The sequence below is a fragment of the Ascidia mentula genome, chromosome 6 (genome assembly GCF_947561715.1).
Source record: "Ascidia mentula chromosome 6, kaAscMent1.1, whole genome shotgun sequence".
Lineage (NCBI taxonomy): Eukaryota > Metazoa > Chordata > Ascidiacea > Phlebobranchia > Ascidiidae > Ascidia > Ascidia mentula.
The window spans coordinates 476,508-497,857 of NC_138571.1; the positions used below are offsets into that span (position 1 = coordinate 476,508).

Sequence of the window (21,350 nt, forward strand, 5' to 3'; positions counted from 1 at the left end):
ATCACGGCGATGCTCTTTCAGTCGCGTCTTGAAGGCGCTCCCGGTTTCGCCGATGTATACACCAATGAGAGAAATTAATTGGTTCAAAACCGATTTTATTCGCGTATTTATGATTTTGGAGGCAATTTTATGATCTTGCCGGCAGGAGAGAGTCTTTTCCAGGTTTTGGTATTAATGTTACCACCCCCTGCGTTTGCGTGTTAGAGAGCGCTCCAGTTGCCGTTGTATATTTCCAATCTGCCATAAACGTGTTTTTCAAGTTATTCCAAGAGGTTAAATAAAATTCTGCATTAACGCCATCTAATCCGGGAAATTTGATTTTTTGCCATTTGCATAAGCTCCGTGTAAAACTCTTTTTCCGTAACGTCTGCATTTAATTCAATGGCTAATTGTTCATAATTTTGGTAGATCAAGGTTTGCTAATTTACGAGCGGTGGCATTACTATCCAGATTGTTTGGGTTTTGTTTGTACAGCTCTTCGTAAAAATTCTTCTCTCCAGACACAGTAGCTGATACGCTAGATGTCGCTCATGAGTAGAAACTGTTCGCATCAGATGTCGGTGTTTGTCACCAACCACATCGTCCCACTGTGCGGTGAACTTTCACCTAAATCTCCTTCCCTTCTTCTCTCCAGACACAGTAGCTGATACGCTAGATGTCGCTCATGAGTAGAAACGGTTCGCATCAGATGTCGGTGTTTGTCACCAACCACATCGTCCCACTGTGCGGTGAACTTTCACCTAAATCTCCTTCCCTTCTTCTCTCCAGACACAGTAGCTGATACGCTAGATGTCGCTCATGAGTAGAAACGGTTCGCATCAGATGTCGGTGTTTGTCACCAACCACATCGTCCCACTGTGCGGTGAACTTTCACCTAAATCTCCTTCCCTTCTTCTCTCCAGACACAGTAGCTGATACGCTAGATGTCGCTCATGAGTAGAAACGGTTCGCATCAGATGTCGGTGTTTGTCACCAACCACATCGTCCCACTGTGCGGTGAACTTTCACCTAAATCTCCTTCCCTTCTTCTCTCCAGACACAGTAGCTGATACGCTAGATGTCGCTCATGAGTAGAAACGGTTCGCATCAGATGTCGGTGTTTGTCACCAACCACATCGTCCCACTGTGCGGTGAACTTTCACCTAAATCTCCTTCCCTTCTTCCCTTCTTCTCTCCAGACACAGTAGCTGATAAGCTAGATGTCGCTCATGAGTAGAAACGGTTCGCATCAGATGTCGGTGTTTGACGCCAACCACATCGTCCCACTGTGCGGTGAACTTTCACCAAAATCTCCCTCCCTTCTTCTCTCCAGACACAGTAGGTGATTCTCCCCGCCTTCAATATGATTCGCTGTGAATATTTTTCAAAACAAATTTCACATCATGGTCCAAACTTGAATTTATATTTTATTTTCTACATTCTTGTGTGTCAACGAAACATTTTATAAAAATTTACATTTCCAAAACCGAAAATATTTTTTGCTCCCAGCCTTTCATTATATCCCCTTCATTCGTAACCAAGCGAGTTGTTAATTTAAACATGAAATTAATGTTAGAAATATTTCAATACTATCTTTGAAATTCAACGTTCTTATTACATTTTAATCTTTCAAACTAACAATATTAAAAATATAAGCGCTTGACAGGCGAACGGTAACTACTCTGGTATTACGTCATTGGTTGTTTTCGTCATATTTTGTACGAGTTAATAATTTAATGAGGAATTTCCAACTTTAATAATTGGAAATTTATCCAACATCAAGATAATGAATACGTAAACATGATGCGTGTCACATCAAACGTATTGCAGCTAGTCTGGACAGTTGGACAATCCTGTCTCCCAAGTGGTTGCATCAAAGACTTTTGTCAGATACAAGTTTGGTTCGTTACAGGTGGCTGCACACAGAATGCGGCGTCTCCCGTTGTTCCGCTTGACTTCTCCTGACGGTAGTTCAGACAAAAGCTCCAAACCTGATTGTATTCATTCTAAAACCATTCAACTCAAACAACGTGGTTTGAATTCAGGCGTAATTTGCAAAGTTTGGTTGTCATTCCTCTGATGCATTTAAATAAGAAACACCGAAAAAAGGAAGCACATGTTTGAATTCGTGCGTCACTTGTAACCGCGCTAATCATAACGTCCATTCAAACCGTTTCCATACACATAAAATGTCGCGAACACCAAAGCAAAGTTTTTCTAACTTATTGAGAAAAGCGAAACCAACAAGATATGTGTTTGATTGACGTTCTCATGCAAATTCTGGATTACTTGCAATTGTATGGTATTGATACCTGTCATTTGAATTATTATTTTAAACCAACTTGCAACAACAATTGTAAAATCGTTAATATTGACGTCAAAAGAAATCTTGTACATTTTCCGGTATTGGTTTGTATGCTTGAGCGTCGATGTACGTGGCAGGGGTAAACGTGACTGGGCTAAACGTGGCAGGGGTAAGCGGTTGGCTGGTTAAAGTGCTGCTTAAGTTCCACTCTGATGAACACAGTAGAGTCGGTTGTGATTACATAGCTTTTGACAGGCTGGGCTTAAATGAACGTGAAGTTGCTGTGGTTGTGAAAGTTTGAAGACTCAAGAGGAGATATTTTAAGGAAAGTACATTTGTGATGTTTTGTTGTTAAGGACTTTAGTAAATTTTGTTCTATTTTTACAAATATGCTGTCGCCTTACCAGTTTTAGGTTAGGTTGATGTTTGTCAAAAAAGGATTTGTGAATGCAACGTCAGATACAAGTTGTGTAGCAGTTGGGTGTGAGCGTCTTGTCAATATCACTTTGCTGAGATTTTTGGTGGGAATCTATGAATTCCCTTTATTGGGTGGTGGTCAGGTGACATTGCAACAAAATTCCCTGTCATCAAACTCGAGAACAGCCAGGTTCGCAACACTTTCCTCGCCAGCATCCTCACCATTGAGGTTTAAACCATATTATTATCATTATTAAATATTATTACATTCAATTGGTGGAACAAAGGTACACTGTAAATTATCAACAATGTTGTTGTTTCACAAACTATCCAGGCAAACTGGTTATTGATCAAAACTCTAGTGTATATTGTTGTAATATTTTTGTTATGAAATAAGACAAAAATACAGCTCATGTAACTTTCACGAAATTAATGTTACAGATGTTTCGATTGTTAATGAAATCATTATCAATGTGAAATGCAGGCCAGCGGACAAAATGGTGCGGTAACGACCGAAAAGTCCGCAAAATTAATACCTTAGCAGTCACATGGTCTTAGTTTGTCTTGAAGATTTATGAAACCGTGAGTTATATTTTACTTTAAATTTTATTTCTGTGAACATCGAAGTAACGTTGAAACTTGCAGACAAATATGTCATCTCCTGCTCCACAAGAACCAGGTGACGACGAGTCAACCTTTATAAATATACTAGCGCTCTAGAAATCCACATGAAATGGTTTAACTGCTATAACTTAAGCTTCACATATGTTCACAAGACAGTTTATTGTGATAAAAATTAACATGTTCCATACAACATTTAAACATTCATATATCAATCAAGCTGGGAGTTCAAGAGATGTGGATGATCTCTCACAAATGTTGGATCTTCTACCAACGACCAGCCAACATAACATAGTTGATGTTCCAGGGACATCTGCACAACGTGTAGTGGTAAGTTATGACACTGAAGAAAACTTAAAACAAAAACTCTACTTCAAAGTTATATGTGATTTTGCTTAGTCATCACAAACGACGGATGACTCATCACAACATAGCTCCAGTCAGGAATCGAGTGATACAGATGAAGATGTGAATCAAACTGCTCCTAAATATGCAGAAAACCCAGAACAAATGTTGGATGTTCTACCAATGACCAGTCAACTTAACCTGGCTAATGTTCCAGGGACATCCACACAACGTGTAGTGGTAAGTTATAATGTGGAGATAGCAATTAGAAAATATAATTTTACTACTATGTCGTACTGTGTGATTGTGCTTAGTCATCACAAACGACGGATGACTCATCACAACATAGCTCCAGTCAGGAATCGAGTGATACAGATGAAGATGTGAATCAAACTGCTCCTAAATATGCAGAAAACACAGAACAAATGTTGGATGTTCTACCAATGACCAGTCAACTTAACCTGGCTAATGTTCCAGGGACATCCACACAACGTGTAGTGGTAAGTTATAATGTGGAGATAGCAATTAGAAAATATAATTTTACTACTATGTCGTACTGTGTGATTGTGCTTAGTCATCACAAACGACGGATGACTCATCACAACATAGCTCCAGTCAGGAATCGAGTGATACAGATGAAGATGTGAATCAAACTGCTCCTAAACGTGCAGAAAACACAGAACAAATGTTGGATGTTCTACCAATGACCAGTCAACTTAACCTGGCTAATGTTCCAGGGACATCCACACAACGTGTAGTGGTAAGTTATAATGTGGAGATAGCAATTAGAAAATATAATTTTACTACAATGTCGCAATGTGTGATTTTGCTTAGTCATCACAAACGACGGATGACTCATCACAACATAGCTCCAGTCAGGAATCGAGTGATGCAGATGAAGATGTGAATCAAACTGTTCCTAAACGTGCAGAAAACACAGAACAAATGTTGGATGTTCTACCAATGACCAGTCAACTTAACCTGGCTAATGTTCCAGGGACATCCACACAACGTGTAGTGGTAAGTTATAATGTGGAGATAGCAATTAGAAAATATAATTTTACTACAATGTCGCAATGTGTGATTTTGCTTAGTCATCACAAACGACGGATGACTCATCACAACATAGCTCCAGTCAGGAATCGAGTGATGCAGATGAAGATGTGAATCAATCTGTTCCTAAATTTGCAGAAAACCCAGAACAAATGTTGGATGTTGTACCAATGACCAGCCAGCAAAACGTAGTGGGTGTTCCAGGGACATCTGGAGAGCGTGAAATTGTAAGTCGGTGACTCCCCTGTGTGGTAAACGTTGCTAGGCCTGCTGGTATTTTCAATCACTGCGTGACGAGGTTGGATTTTCCTTTTCGGCCCAATCCATATGTTGTTTATTTATCATGAACTAGAATAATTTGTTGTTACAAAATATACTGTCTGTGATTAGTGCAACTTGTCGATAGAAATGTTTGGTTGTATCAACTACACATCGGGTACACCTAACTGCCTATTTCAAACCTAACTTTTACACCACGTTACATGCAGAATATCCAAGGAGAAGGCCCTGTCCTTGGCGACCAAAACATCAACACAACTGGACCAGTCTATACCGGACCAATTACGATCAAACAACAGGTCAAATTTGTTCAACATGCAGCAACACAACAACCCAACCTACAATTGGAAATACAGGAAAAATGTGAGTAAACATTGGTAAAGTAAAGTGTTGTCACACATGGGTAATTTGCCACCCCAGAATGAACAAAGAGTTGCTAGCCCGATAGTAGTGACTTTGTTTACATTTATGCAATGAATAATAATAAGATTCCAGAATAAATTCGCGGTGTGCTACTGTGCTATTCTACATATAGGTAAGGGATTGTTTTCATTATTACGTGCAGTAATGCACAACTCGATTGTGCAGATGTGAAAGCAGCCACGAATACCTGCAAGTATCCTGGGGCATATAAGCGCATTAAACACAACAATGTGTGACACAATACATTTTTAATATTCTTCCTTCCTGTCTCTGAGATTCTTCTTTCGATTAGGGGGCAGGAAAGATATGTTCGGTTTCACACCCGTGCATTTTAAATCGCAAATCGTCTTACGGAGATTACATACAGTTACATGGAGTTTCAGTCTTAATTGGAAGTTTCACATTTTTCTTCCTAAACCGGGAGAAATTTGTCATTCTGTTTATTGCGTTGTCCCCTGACTGACCCTTTTCCATCCATCGCCGAGTATAAAGAACTTTGTGAGCCGAGGGTGGGTGACAGCAGTGGTGTCCTGGTTCTTTGCTCTGCTAAGTCGTTTTGCGGCGACTGAACAGCTTCCTGTATACATCAGTGGAAATGTGTTTTGCCTGCAGCATAATTTTAACGACATCACGATGGTCGTGACCTTTTCAATCCAACACGAATGTCGCAAGACCATAATTCCAATTTAAGAGCATTTCGTTGTGTGTCATTAAGAAAACTGCGTCCTGTTAACACCCCTGACGTCATACAAGTGAAATTTCATTCTTCTGCGGAATTATTCCACTCGTTTTACCGCGGAATTTTTATAACATCTGTAGGTAATTTCGCAGTGAGATTTTAGGGCTTTGTGGTTGATTTTGTTGTAATTGTTCGTGTTGTATCCTGGTATTCGATAGAAGCATCAAGCAATAGCACATACAAATTAAGACTGTCCATTGGGTAATGCAACCGTGGTTATATAGAAAATGCGGCTAATCACATTCCTGTGCAATTAACGTTGGAATGTTTCCAGGGTGCGAAATCATACGATACAGGGTACGAACAATGTTACACTTCAATGATCACAACACCTCCCCAACAAGATTATAATAATGTAACACTTAGATCACTTTTGAAATAATTGTCGCGGTTTGCGCGTGCGATTTGAACGTCGAAGGTTCAAAGTTTCATACTCCGGTAGTTCCGGAACGGTAGCTCTCTCTGGAACTATCACCTCGGGCTCATCATGAATTACATCATCAGGCTCATCATGATTAGACACATGATCATCAACCGATGTGTCAGTAATGTTACTCGGTGGAGACGACACCTGGTACTCATCTGGTTCACCGCCAGGCTCCTCGTCTTCTGTAGAGGTGTATCGTGGACGGAGTTGTTCCACATGACTCCGCCACGCTGCACCATTTGGATACGCGCGAACAACTACACTGCAGGCATCCATCGTGCTTGACGTCGATCTCTTGTACCGAACTGGTACTCATCTGGTTCACCGCCAGGCTCCTCATCTTCTGTAGAGGTGTATCGTGGACGGAGTTGTTCCACATGACTCCGCCACGCTGCACCATTTGGATACGCGCGAACAACTACACTGCAGGCATCCATCGTGCTTGACGTCGATCTCTTGTACCGAACTGCAAAGTATAGCATGGATATCCGACTTGATACGAGATTTTTTTGCGATTTTTTCGAGCTTCTTTGGACTTCGAGGCAAGTCTGGTTTGCTGACCTCGCGCTACGTGTACGGGCGATGGCAAGAGTATGTCAAACTTTGTGCGGATTTGACGACCGTTTAACAACTCACTTGGTGAATAGCTGTTCGTCATCGGAGTTCTTCTGTACTGCATTAGGAACCCTTGTAAAGCATATTTTGGTGGTTTTGAAGACTTCAATGACTGTTTAATAGTTTGAACAATTCTTTTTGCCGCACCATTCGTTGTAGGATGATAAGGGGCACCACTTAGGTGCACGACTCCTTTGGAATTGCAGAATTCTTGGAATTCTTCTGAACGAAATGTTGGTGCATTGTCCGTCACTAAGGTGTGAGGATATGCAAAATGCGCAAAATCCATTTCCAACAAGTCGATAGTGGCTTTTGCAGGAATTGACAGAGTGGGGTGAATCATAGGATACTTCGAATAGCTGTCAATCAAGACCAACCAATTATGACCCATAAAGTTGGTTGCGTGATCCATATGAATTCTGCTCCACGGCTTCTCTGGGAGTGCCCAGGGATGAAGAGCGCACTTCTGGCCAACATTCTGATGTGTTGCACATGACTCACATTTACGACATAAATCAACAATGTTGCTGTCGATGTTCGGCCAATATACCACGGTTCGTGCCAGCTGATTCATTTTCTGCATACCAAAGCGTCCTTGGTGAAGTAATCCCAGAACCTTAGGTCGCAGTACCTCAGGAATGACAACGCGAGAACCATACAACAAACACCCGTGACAAGAACTGAGTGATTGCGAAAACTTCTGAAATGGTTTAAGAGCCAAGTCTGCTGTAATACTTCTGGGCCAACCATTCTTAGTGTATCGCATGATCGTCGATAACACACGATCTTTTGCAGACTCTCTTTTCAGAGCTCATGAATCCGCTGGTTTCACTTGAAGACTAAATGGACTGAATTGTAAAATTGGTTAAAGAATAAAGCCCATTGAGTCTTTGCTGCCAAGCTTGGCACGGCTTTATTCGGACCAAAAAGACTCAGGAATGGTTTGTGATCCGTCACCAGTATAAACTTCCGACCGAACAAATATTGGTACAACTTTTTCAGTGCAAATATAATGGCCAGCAGGGCCTCCTTTTGAATCTGGCTGTAGTTTCTTTGACTCTCGGTAAGCGTTTTTGAAGGATTTGCAATAGGACGCTCGCTTCCGTCTAGCTACCGATGAAATAGGACAGCTCCAATTCCGACATTTGAAGCGTCACAAGATAGACCAACAGGGAGCTTGGGGTCGAAGTGAGCTAAAACATTATTGCTTAAAAGGAGCTTCTTCAGTTGGTTGAAGGCCTCCTGTTCTTCAGTTCCCCAACTCCAATGTCTTCCTTTTCTCATTAATTGATGAAGAGGCTCAGTAATCTTCGAAAAATTTAGTGGCAGAAATTTCCCATAATACTGTACTGCACGAGAAACGATCGTAGTGAAGAAACGTCTTTTGGAGGAGGCATCTTTATCACATCGTTCACCTTTTTCCCCTTTCTCCACCCCATTTCGGGAAAGAGTGTGTCCCAAGTATTCCAATTTTTCTCGGTCAAACTGGGAATTTTCGAATCGACACCGCAGACCCTTCTTGCTCAGACGCTGGAGCAAACGTCGAAGATTTCGCAGATGCTCTTCGGATGTGAAGTCACTGACCAAAATGTCATCCAGATACACGGCAACTCCAGACAGGTCACTTGTAAGATCATCCATAACGTTCTGGAAATATCCAGGTGCCGAAGAAATTCCGAAAGGCAAGACATTCTGCAGCAGAACTCCTCGGTGTGTGCTGAGAGCTAGTCTTTTACTGCTTTCAGGAGTCAGTCGGATCTGGTTGTAGGCATCTGCCAGATCAATTTTCGTGAAACCGTGTCCACCTCCCAATCTCCTCATCAGCTGCTCGGGGAGCGGCAATGGGTGTCGATGGGCTTCTAGTTGGTGATTCACCGTGACAGAATAATCACCACAAACTCGTATGTTTGCCCTGGTTTGACCAGGTAACAAAGCTTTACAAACCGGTACGACAGATGTTCCCCATTCATTGAACTTGACCGGGGTCCATATCCCTCTCGCAATCCCTGCATCGTAAGCTTGGCTTAGATCCTCTTGCAAGGCAATGGGAACAGCTCTTGGCTTGCAATATGTTGGACGTGAGTAGTAAAGGGTGACAGAGTAGAGAACAGGGAGAACTTCCTTCCTGTCTCTCTGCTACTCTTTCCGGTTAGGGAGACAGGAAAGAGTACTCCTTCCGTTCTCTTTCGTATGCATTTCAAAGGGGGACATGTGTCAGGGAGATACTCACAGTTACTCATGAGCCTTCCGGTCTTGATTGGGAGTAAAATAAGATTCTCCTATTGTTTGTCTCTTTCCAGTGTCGCAATCGTGATTCTATTTTTATCTTGAGCGTGTGAACTTTGTTTCAGATGTCCTCGCCAAGGAATTCGAGGACACACGCAGTTCACTGTGTGGTCGTGTGGCGTTTGTGAAACTATCTGGTAAATTGTTTCCTGAATGCAACCGGTTCCCAATGCCTTCACCATGACGTCACGAGATACGACGAGTTCAACAAACAATTGTTTGTCGATCAGCTGTTAATTGTATCAGCTAGCGAAAATTCAGCGTGCCTCGTTTTCAGAGCTCTTGAAAAGCATAAACATACAAAGACTTGGTACATCGTGCGTTCGTATTGCCCCTCGCTTGACCCTTTCCAATAAGTTGGATTTGCAAAGTTGGGAGTATTTAGGGTCAAGGTCTTCGGTGACCCTGAATACCCAACATTGACCTGATTGCGTGTCGATTGTTTTCGAGCATGGAGCACTGACATGTTCGAGTAGGTAGTTGCTATCTTGATCACAAGACCGATGTGTCGGATTTTTTGTCTATCGGCATGTTTTGTCGGGCCACTTGTTCGACCTCTGTTTGAATCGACCCAGCAAACGTTACCTTAAAGTTTCTGGACTTTGCAGTCACATTACAGTTGCAGTAATTACAATGGCGAACACGTCTCTTTTTGCTACGAAAGCAAAACGCTTTTGGGCTTGGGCAACAAACCTCAACGTCTTGGTTAGATTTGACGTTTAATCGTTCAAGACTGTTGGATAACAGATCCTTGTAATATAATGAGCGATGGGTTTCGAATTTGAATCAATCATGACGAGTGACATATCATAAAATGTGCCAATCGCAAACCTCCTGTCTGTAAATTCGATTGGTGGGCCACAAGATCTTAGGTGACTGTGGTCGTGCATGGATTGTTAACATATATGGTATTGCTATGTTTGTGTAGGTAAACGATCCTGAATGCAACGGTTCCGAATGCCTTCACGATGACATCACGCGACATGCGACGAGATCAACAAGCAATTGTTTGTCGATCAGTTGTTAATTGTATCCGCTAGCGGAAACTCAGCGTGCCTGGTTTTAAGAGTTCTTAAAACGCACAAACATACAAAGACACGCTTTTGAGCTTGGGCAACAAACCTCAACGTCTTGGTTAAATTTGACGTTTAATCGTTATTGCCCCTCGCTTGACCCTTGCCCATGAGTTGGATTTGCAATGTTGGGAGTATTCAGGGTCAAGGTCTTCGGTGACCTTGAATACCCCAACATTGACCAGATTGCGTGTGGATTGTTTTCGGGCATGGAGCACTGACATGTTCGTGTAGGTAGTTGCTATCTCTATCACAAGATCGATGTGTACATCGCGGCGGGCTGCCCTCAACATGGATTCATAATTTTAATGACATCACGCTAGACATATCCTGTTTACGTTGACTGGTCGGATTTTCTGTCGATCGGCTTGTTTTGTCGGTTCACTTGTTACGCTTTTTTGCCACCCGTCAGGTGTAACATGTACTCGTTAGAGTGATGTCCAGCTTTGATTATCTTGCCACTTCAGGTGAAAAGATCGCTTACTTCGTGGTGTTTTCTCGCAGTCCATTGTGTCCTAACCCTGATGCAGTATGATTCATATGTCATCATATTAATAATATGTCATCATATTAATGACATCGCACTAGCTGTGGTACCACCGATTCCAGGGTGACTGGTCGAACAATGTTTCGGTCGCGTGAAGCGCATCGTGAAACGTTGCTTTTCGGAACATCATGCCTATCCAATGTTAAGATGTCGTGCAAGTCATTTTTGCTGTATATTTGCACGTGCATCTTTTCCAAAATCATTTACTTGATTTACCGCGACCTCTGTTTGAATCGACCCAGCAAACGACACGTTAAAGTTTTTGGACTTTACAGTCACATTACAGTATGCAGTGAATACAGTGGCGAACACGTCTCTCTTTGCTACGAAAGCAAAACGCTTTTAAGCTTGGGCAACAAACCTCAACGTCTTGGTTAGATTTGACGTTTAATCGTTCAAGACTCCTGTCTGTAAATTCGATTGGTGGGTCACAAGATCTTAGGTGGCTGAGGTCGCGCATGGATCGTTAACATATAGTATTGCTGTGTTTGAGTAGGTAATCGATCTGTATCACAGGTCGAATGGTGTATCGCGACGGACGCTGTCTAAATGGATTTTAATGACATTACGCTGGTCATAGTTAATTTTCTGTTGATCGCCATGTTTTGTCGGTCACTTGTTTCCTTTTTGCAAAATTCGGGACAAAATAGTCATATAGCTGTATGTACCAGGGATAGTTAGCATGCCAGCGAATACGATCGAGAAGAAAACGTTCGATTTGGGTCGAGTTTTCGCAAAGTAGTTTGCATATAGTTGTCTTGCGATCATGAAATATATTTTCCAAATACAAAACAAAATCAGACGCCATTGATCAGTTATGGTAAAACTACGCATTGGCCACCCTAAGGTGTAACATACATTCGTATACTGATGATGTCCAGATCTAGGCGGAATAACCAAGCGGTTTGGCATTGCAAAGTACACGAATCATCGCTTACATTGCCTGCTATTGGTCCTAATTATGTATCTTGTAACCTTACCCATGACATCAGCAAAACGGGAGGATTGATGTAATGCGTGGAGTTTTATGTGTCATTATTGAAGCTGTGTCTGTGACAATTGATATTCCACCTATGTTGCGTTTCTTGGTCGTAATTGTTCAGGAATGCGCTTAAAGTGCAAGTAACATGGTCATGGCAACTTTGCGTAAAACTAATGGTTCATCCGCAATAAACATATTTCCAAGTATTTCGGTTCTACGGCCAAAAATCGTAAACCTGCGGCGACCAAAAATTGTAAACCTTTTGCGTTGTAGCGAAATTGACGCCACGTAAGGCGCTCGTGTCAAAACAATGCATTGTTTACATAGGAGAAGGCACCTTATATTGCAGATATCGAATAGTTTCAAACATAGGAGAATCCACAAATTATGGTACCTCAAAGGTCGGGACAAGGTTTTACATCATACAAAAATATGTCCCTGTGACGTCACAAATTCATCCGGAATCAAGTTGAACAAGTATACGAATAATCGCTTGTATTGCTTGCGATATGTCCTAATTATGTTTTTTGTAACCTTATCGATGACATCCGCAAAACGAGCGGATTGAAGTAATGCGTTAAGCTCAGGTGTTATTTTTAACCACTGTGACAATTCATATCCCAACTTCTGTTGTTGCGTTTCTTGCTCGCAAATGTTCAGAAATACCCTTAAAAGTTTCGTTTCAATTAAGTGTCTTGCATCTGTGGTCGTGGCGTGCCATATGGCAGGACTCTTGTCGATTCAAAGTGTAATTTATCGCATGAAATAAAGAGCATGCCGCACATTTTGTAATCAGTGCTATTACATAGTTTTAATGTGTGCAAGTGCCTGGGATATTCAAAAATATTTCAGGCCCTAAACATAATGTTTATGCTCTGCTTACGACCTGGTTGACAGTAGAAACGAAATTTTTACGACGTTTGTTGGTATTTCCACAGTTTTTCGCGGCAGCAAACAAGTCAATGTAGTGTCGTCGTGGTGTGGGATTAATATGTTGCAGCTTGCTTTACATATTTTCAAGCATTGATAGCTGACGCTAATCGCGCACGCGGTTCACCATTAATTTAACGTCATGGTCGTGTAGTGTCGCTGTGGGTCCATCTGGTGAATTGTTTCCTAATGCCTTCACGGTGACAATCCGCGAGAGGCGACGAGATCAACAAACAACTTTGTGTCGATCAGTTGTTAATTGTATCCGCTGGCGAAAATTCGGCATGCCTCGTTTTGAGAGTTCCCTCGTTGGTTAAAAGGCACATACACACATATATACAAAGACTTCGGTACATCGTGCGTTTTTATTTCCCTTCGCTTGACTTTTCAAAGATATGCAATGCACTCGTATGGTGCTTTTACCGTTGGAACAACAGTCGCAAAATATTTACCTTGTGTATTATTCGCTTGTAATAGATTGTCACAACTTGCGTGTTTTTTCAATTGTTGTGCCTTTTCTCATAAATGCTACATGTCACTAACATCATAATGCTACAGGTCACTAAAATCAAAATGCTACATGTCACTAACACCAAAATGCTACACGCAAGTTCGAAAAAAAAACGCGATGTGATTAAACTATACTGGGTAATTCGCTTGTTTTGCAGGTGTGATAAATAGGCAAGATACGAAGTTAGGACAAATCACGGGCAATACAAGCGATTAATCGTCGTACTTACTCATCTTGATTCATGACATAACCTATGTATTAATTACCCTTTACCACAAGTTTTATTTGCTACGAATAGAAACATGTCATTGAAATTGCATCATGTTCGAGGTTGTTTTTGCTTGCCGTAAAGGTCATGACGATGCTGAATTCTGACGTTGATTCCTGTCAGAATGTAAATCTCTCAATGCCCATTTTGCGATGGATTTCGAATTTGAATCAATCGTGACGAGTGACATATCATAAAATGTGCCAATCGCAAACCTCCTGTCTGTAAATTCGATTGGTGGGCCACAAGATCTTAGGTGGCTGAGGTCGTGCATGGATTGTTAACATATATAGTATTGCTGTGTTTGAGTAGGTAAAAGATCTGTATCACAGGTCGAATGGTGTATCGCGACGGACGCTGTCTGAATGGTTTTTAATGACATTACGCTGGTCACTTAGTTAATTTTCTGTCGATTGCCATGTTTTGTCGGTCACATGTTTCCTTTTCGCAACTTTCGGGACCAAATACTTATGTAACGATCCAGGGATGGTATACAATCGACAAGAAAATGCTCGATTCGGGTCGAGTTTTCGCAAAGTAGTTTGCGTAATTGTCTTGTGTTACTGAAATATATTTTCCAAAGACAAAACAAAATCAGACGCCATCGATCAGTTATAGTAAAACGACGTGTTGGCCACCCTAAGGTGTAACATACATGCGTAAACTGATGATGTTTAGATCTAGGCGGAATAACCAAGCGGTTTGGCATTGCAAAGTACACGAATCATCGCTTACATTGCCTGCTATTGGTCCTAATTATGTATCTTGCAACCTTATCCATGACATAAGCAAAACGGGAGGATTGAATAATGCGTGGCGCTTTATGTGTCATTATTAAAGCTGTGTCTGTGACAATTGATATTTCACCGATGGTTGTTGCGTTTCTTGGTCGTAATTGTTCAGGAATGCGCTTAAAGTGCAAGTAACATGGTCATGGCAACTTTGCGTAAAACTAATGGTTTATCAGCAATAAACATATTTCCAAAGTATTTCGGTTCTACGACCAAAAATCGTAAACCTGCGGCGACCAAAAATTGTAAACCTTTTGCGTTGTAGCGAAATTGACGCCACGTAAGGCGCTCGTGTCAAAAAATGCATTGTTTACATATGAGAAGGCACCTTATATTGCAGATATCGAATAGTTTCAAACATAGAAGAATCCATAAATTATGTTACGTCAATGGTCGGGACAAGGTTTTACATCATACAAAAATATGTCCCTGTGACGTCACAAATTCATTGCTTATCTGCCCCGAATTATGGGAAGACGAAAGGGTATAGCAGCAACGACACTAATCTGTACTTCGATAAGACGGAGATGGTGCGTTTCTTTGCTCAGTGACATTACATGACGTAATTTTGTGTGTGATGTCACAACTTTAACCTTATTTTTGTGTTGGGCAAATGCCTGGGATACTCTAGCTGAGGCTAATCGCGCACGCGGTTCACCATTAATTTAACGTCATGGTCGTGTAGTGTCGTTGTTGGTCTATCTGATGAATTGTTTCCTAATGCCTTCACGATGACATCACTGGAGAGGCGACGAGATCAACAACAGTTGTGTTTCGATCAGTTGTTATTTGTATCCGCGGCGAAAATTTTGCATGCCTCGTTTTGAGAGTTCACTCGTTGGTTGAAAGGCACATACATAGGAAGACTTTGGGTACATCGTGCGTTCTTATTTCCCCTAGCATGACTTGTCAAAGATATGCAATGCATTCGTATGATGCTTTTGCTGTTGGATGCACAGCCGCAAAATATTTATCCTATGTATTATTCGCTTGTAATAGATTGTCACGACTTGTGTGTTGTTTTCAATTGTTGTGCTATTTCAAGAAAATGCTACATGTCACTAACATCAAAAGGCTACATGTCACTAACATCAAAATGCTACATGTCACTAACATCAAAATACTTCATGTCACTAACATCAAAATACTTCATGCCACTAACATCAAAATGCTACATGTCACTAACATCGGAATGCTACATGTCACTAACATCGAAATGCTGTATGGCACTAAAATCAAAATGTTACATGTCACTAACATCAAAATGCGCAAGTGCGGCTTAACGCACCTTCTGTTTTGTATTTGCCCGCTTCCGTTTCAGAACACCAATATTCCATACAATGGTAAAATACAACGAACAAAATCCTGGTGGTCTACGAAGCGGCACGCAAGTTCAACGAAACGCGATGTGATTAAACTATGCTAGGCAATTCGCTTGTTTTGCAGATGTCATAGATAGGCAAGATACAAAGTTAGGACAAATCGCGGGCAATACAAGCGATTAATCGTGGTACTTGTTCATCTTGATTCATGACATAACCTATGTATTTGATTCATGACATAACCTATTTACACTTTGCCACAAGTTTAATTTCATACGAATAAAAATATGTCATTGAAATTGCATCATGTTCGTCGTTATATTTGCTTGCAGTAGAGGTCATGACGATGCTGAGTTCTGACGTTGATTCCTGTGAGAATGTAAACCTCCCCATGCGCATTTTTACATGTCCGCCTAAAGGGTTAAACCTTATTTTGCCAAGTCACGCCTGGTTAGTCACCCTGGATCTGGATTCATCATTAAAATAATGTACGTTACATATCACGGTTTGACAATACGTTGATCAAGATTGATCAACCGATCGTTTAACTGGACGATCGCGTCTGATTTTGTTGTGATTTTCGCGAATATATTTCAGTATCGTAAGGCGACTAACCGCAAACTACTTTGCGAATCTCGACACAAATCGAACGTTTTCCTGACGATCGTATTCGTTGCCATGTTGACCATCCCTGGTACATATCGTTACATGGCCAGAAAGTCGCAAAAAAGGAAACAAGTGGCCTACAAAACATGGCGATAGACGGGAAATCAGCCCAGACAACTTGAACAGGACATGACCAGCGTGATGTCATTAAAATTATGAATCCAGACAGCATCCCGCCGCGATGTATCCTATCGGTCGTGTGATGCTGATAGCAAATTAACCGACAGTTCTCTATATGCCCGAAAACAATCCACACGCAACCTGAGTCGCCGAAGACCTTGACTCTGAATACACTCAGCATTGCAAATCCATCGTACAAGCAAGGGTCAAGCGAGGCCAGTAAGAACGTACGGCTAACCGAAACGCCGATTCTGGCGAGAGACGTAAGGATGTACAAAAGTCTTTGTATGTATGTTCCTTTCTTTAGGTCTTTAAGCGCCCATATTGCAGTAATTAAAAACATGCTGCTAATTGTTGTCAGCAAGTTTAACCGCCTATAACTTTATTTCTATAGACGCAAGACGAAAACCTATACTGCGCGCTTAAACGTTCGCAAACTGAAACGCTCGCATTCAAGCCCCACCTGTGATTTACTACAACGATACTTCTCAGTTTGAAATCGTAAATTTGAATTCGGATGATTTGCGTGGTAATGATTTATTTGCGGAGCGATTTGTATCGGATTTGTGAGTACACGGACATGATTTATTTCTGGGTGTTTTGTGTCTGACAAAATCCCGTGACAAGGCGCAAAATATTCTGTGACGATAAAATACTCTGTTCTGCAATGTGTCGGCTTCCCCCCAACCTAAAATTTTTTATTAAATTCAATTTAATTTTAATAAATTTAATTCAAAATTTTTTAAATTTTTCTAAATTAAAAAAAAAATTACCAAAAAAAAAAAAATTTGCCAAGTTTAACGTGGGCACGCCATTGGCGTGCCACGGTTAAATTGAGCGGGGAGTAAAAGATCCGACCTATACAAAGAAAAAAAATTAGGACATTCAGCATCACACGGCCGATAGCATACATCGCGGCGGGATGCTGTCTGAATGGATTCATACTTTTAATGACATCACGCTGGTCGTGTCCTGTTCAAGTTGTTTGGTCTGATAAATCTCCATGTTTTGTCGACCACTTGTTTCCTTTTTGCGGCTTCCGGGCCAAATACTCATGCAACGATATGTACCAGGGATGGTCAACATGTCAGCGAATACCATCGACAAGGAAACAATCGTTTTGGGTCGAGTTTCGCAAAATTGTTCTCGAATAGTCGCCTCACGATACTGAAATATATTCGCGAAAATCACAACAAAATCAGACGCGATCGTCTAGTTAATCGATCGGCTGATCAATCGTGATCGACGTATTGGCAACCCGTAATGTGTAACGTACATTCTTTTGGTTATGATGTCCAGATCCAGGGCGACTTACCAGGCGGTTTGGCGTTGCTAAGACATTTGGTAGTTGCCTGTTGCATTACTCTCAATTTACAAGACAATTTTCAGTTGGACAGAATTGAACGCGACAGCGCGTGATTTGTCAAAATGAGGTTTAACCCTTTAGGCGGTCATTCCAAAATGGGCATTGAGAGATTTACATTCTCACAGGAATCAACGTCAGAATTCAGCATCGTCATGACCTTTACGGCAAGCAAAAACAACCTCGAACATGATGCAATTTCAATGACATGTTTCTATTCGTAGCAAATGAAACTTGTGGTAAAGGGTAATTAATACATAGGTTATGTAATGAATCAAGATGAGTAAGTACGACGATTAATCGCTTGTATTGCCCGTGATTTGTCCTAACTTCGTATCTTGCCTATTTATCACATCTGCAAAACAAGCGAATTACCCAGTATAGTTTAATCACATCGCGTTTTTTTATTTGAACTTGCGTGTAAAATTTTGGTGTTAGTGACATGTAGCATTTTGATTTTAGTGACCTGTAGCATTATGATGTTAGTGACATATAGCATTTATGAGAAATGGCACAACAATTGAAAAAACACGCAAGTTGTGACAATCTATTACAAGCGAATAATACACAAGGTAAATATTTTGCGACTGTTGTTCCAACGGTAAAAGCACCATACAAACGTCGTAAAAACTTCGTTTCTACTGTCAACCAGGTCGTAAGCAGAGCATAAACATTATGTTTAGGGCCTGAAATATTTTTGAATATCCCAGGCACTTGCACACATTAAAACTATGTAATAGCACTGATTACAAAATGTACGGCATTGTCGCGCTCACTTTACCGCATTTTAGCGAAGCGGATTAATTGCCTTTTTCGCCACGTTTCTCTTTTGCCGCTGTTGCGTAGACTCGTTGAGTCATTCTTAACTTTGCAACGGAATAAAGCTGTGTAACGCTTTAGTGGTGACCCCGACGAGTCAGAAACGTATATTTCTTGACATAAATTTCAAGTTAAGATGGATGGTAGTGATCAAAACGCTGTGGCTATTAAACTCCCCACATTTTGGATGTCGCAGCCACGTGTTTGGTTCCAGCAAGCGGAAGCTCAATTTGCTTTGAAGAAAGTGACAGCTGACGAAACCAAGTACTTTTACGTTGTGTCAGCTCTCGATCAGAACACAGCTAGTCGCTTGATTGATTTACTTGAACAACCGCCGCATGAAGACAAGTATGCAGCAATTAAGGAGCGATTGCTGACTACTTTTACTTTAACACCGTCACAAAGAGCTCAACAATTACTCCACATGCCAACTTTGGGTGACCGGCTGCCAACTGCCCTAATGGACGAAATGCTGGCGTTGCTTGGGAGTGAGGAACCTTGTTTTTTGTTCAAAGAATTATTCCTGGAGAAGATGCCCGCTGCCGTACGCACGGGTTTGGCTGGAAAGGATTTTCCTTGTGCTCGCGTTTTAGCGCAACAGGCGGATGCTCTGCTCTTGGCTAGTAGAAAAGAAGAGGAATACGAGGTATTAAAGGTGCGACGCTCGAGGTTCAGTTCTACTACACCACAACAAGTAAGAAACGCTCAAAAATTTTGCTTTTACCACCGTCGTTTCGGTAAAAACGCACGTCAGTGTTGTCCTCCATGTGTGTTTCGGGGAAACGAGCAAGCCGACCGTCTTTAGCTGCTGCGACGGCCGGCAAAACGAGCAGCCTCTTTTTTTTAATGGACCGCTTATCTGGGCGTAATTTTCTTGTCGACACGGGGGCAGAAATCAGCGTTTTTCCACCGACTCGCTTTGAGCGCCACACAAACAGGCCCGGCAAAACCCTTGTGGCTGCGAACGGCAGCAGTATTCGGACGTACGGCTCACGTCTGATCTCGCTTAATTTGCCCGCTGGGAAGTTTAAATGGAATTTTGTTTTGGCGGATGTCTCCAGGCCATTGCTCGGCGCCGACTTCTTGAGAGCACATTCTTTGTTAGTTGATCTTCAACGACCGCATTTGGTCAGCGCACAAACGTTTGCAAGTTTTCCTATTCGAAAAGCCGGATCTTTATTTCAACGCATAAATGTTCTCACCTCAGACAAGTGTGATTACGCGCGTTTGCTGGCCGCATTTCCCGCAGTTACAGCGCCTCACTTCTCTGAATTGCTCCCCAGGCACGGCGTGCAGCATTTCATCACAACAAGTGGACCTCCAGTTCACGCGCGTGCTCGGCGCCTTCCTCCTGAGAAACTCACTTTGGCAAGAAATGAGTTCGCCAATATGTTAAAAATGGGGATTGTCAGACGCTCGTCCAGCCCCTGGGCTTCGCCACTACACATGGTTCCAAAGTCTACAGGCGGTTGGAGGCCGTGTGGCGATTACAGGCGATTAAATGCTGCTACTCTGCCAGATCGTTATTCTATTCCTCACATTCAGGACTTTTCAGCAAGTTTGGCAGGATCTACCATTTTTTCCAAAATCGACCTTGTGCGTGGCTACCACCAAGTTTCAGTTGCCCCCGCGGATGTTGCCAAAACGGCGGTAATTACACCTTTCGGTCTTTTTGAATTTCTGCGCATGCCATTTGGGTTAAAAAATGCCGCCCAAACATTTCAACGTTTAATGGACACAGTTTGCCAGTCTCTTGATTTTGTATTTGTGTACCTCGATGACATCTTAGTAGCAAGCAAAACACCTGCTGATCACTACAACCATTTAAAACGACTTTTTACACGGTTGGCAGATCATGGTCTGGTCATCAACGTAGCCAAGTGCCAGTTTGGCGTTGACCAAATTGATTTCCTCGGTCACAGAGTCAATATGCATGGTGCGTGTCCGTTGCCTCACAAAGTGAAAGCAATCCAGCAGTTTCCTCGTCCTACAACCATCAAGGGCCTTCAGGAATTCGCGGGTATGATAAATTTCTACCACAGGTTCATACCAAACGCAGCACGCATAATGTCCCCAATCTATGAAGCGTTTTCGGGCAAAGCAACACAACTCGTCTGGAGCAATCGCCTGATTTCAGCATTTGAAAAAGCGAAGGCAGCACTTGTGCGCGCGACGCTTTTACACCACCCTCTGCCTCAAGCGCCAACTGCCCTCACTACTGACGCGTCACAAACATCGGTTGGAGCAGTGTTGCAGCAATTCATTGATGGTGTCTGGCGACCGTTAGCATTTTTCAGTAAACGTCTTCGACCACCAGAAGTAAAGTATAGTGCATTTGACAGAGAACTTCTCGCTTTGCATTTGTCCATCAGACATTTTCGCTACTTTCTGGAAGGTCGCTGTTTTGCGGCTTACACTGACCACAAACCGTTGATTTTTGCCTTCACAACAGTTTCCCAACCTTGGTCT

General features: G+C 41.9%; 2 protein-coding genes across 5 annotated transcripts in view; both read left to right on the forward strand.

Moving 5' to 3' along the window:
• The first annotated feature begins 3,850 nt into the window (after positions 1-3,850).
• Positions 3,851-21,350, forward strand: part of LOC145905965 (protein NLRC5-like) — a 48,642-nt gene continuing 31,142 nt past the window's right edge. For all 4 annotated transcript variants that reach the window (XM_082993303.1, XM_082993304.1, XM_082993305.1 and 1 more), the window contains exons 1-6: positions 3,851-3,907; positions 3,982-4,167; positions 4,242-4,427; positions 4,502-4,687; positions 4,762-4,947; positions 5,209-5,362. In XM_082993303.1, coding sequence (XP_082849429.1) covers positions 3,851-3,907; positions 3,982-4,167; positions 4,242-4,427; positions 4,502-4,687; positions 4,762-4,947; positions 5,209-5,362 — 955 coding nt within the window. The remainder of the gene's footprint in view (positions 3,908-3,981; positions 4,168-4,241; positions 4,428-4,501; positions 4,688-4,761; positions 4,948-5,208; positions 5,363-21,350) is intronic.
• LOC145906234 (uncharacterized) lies at positions 19,018-19,686 on the forward strand. The gene has a single exon (XM_082993662.1). The coding sequence runs from the start codon at positions 19,018-19,020 to the stop codon at positions 19,684-19,686; it is 669 nt and encodes a 222-aa protein (XP_082849788.1).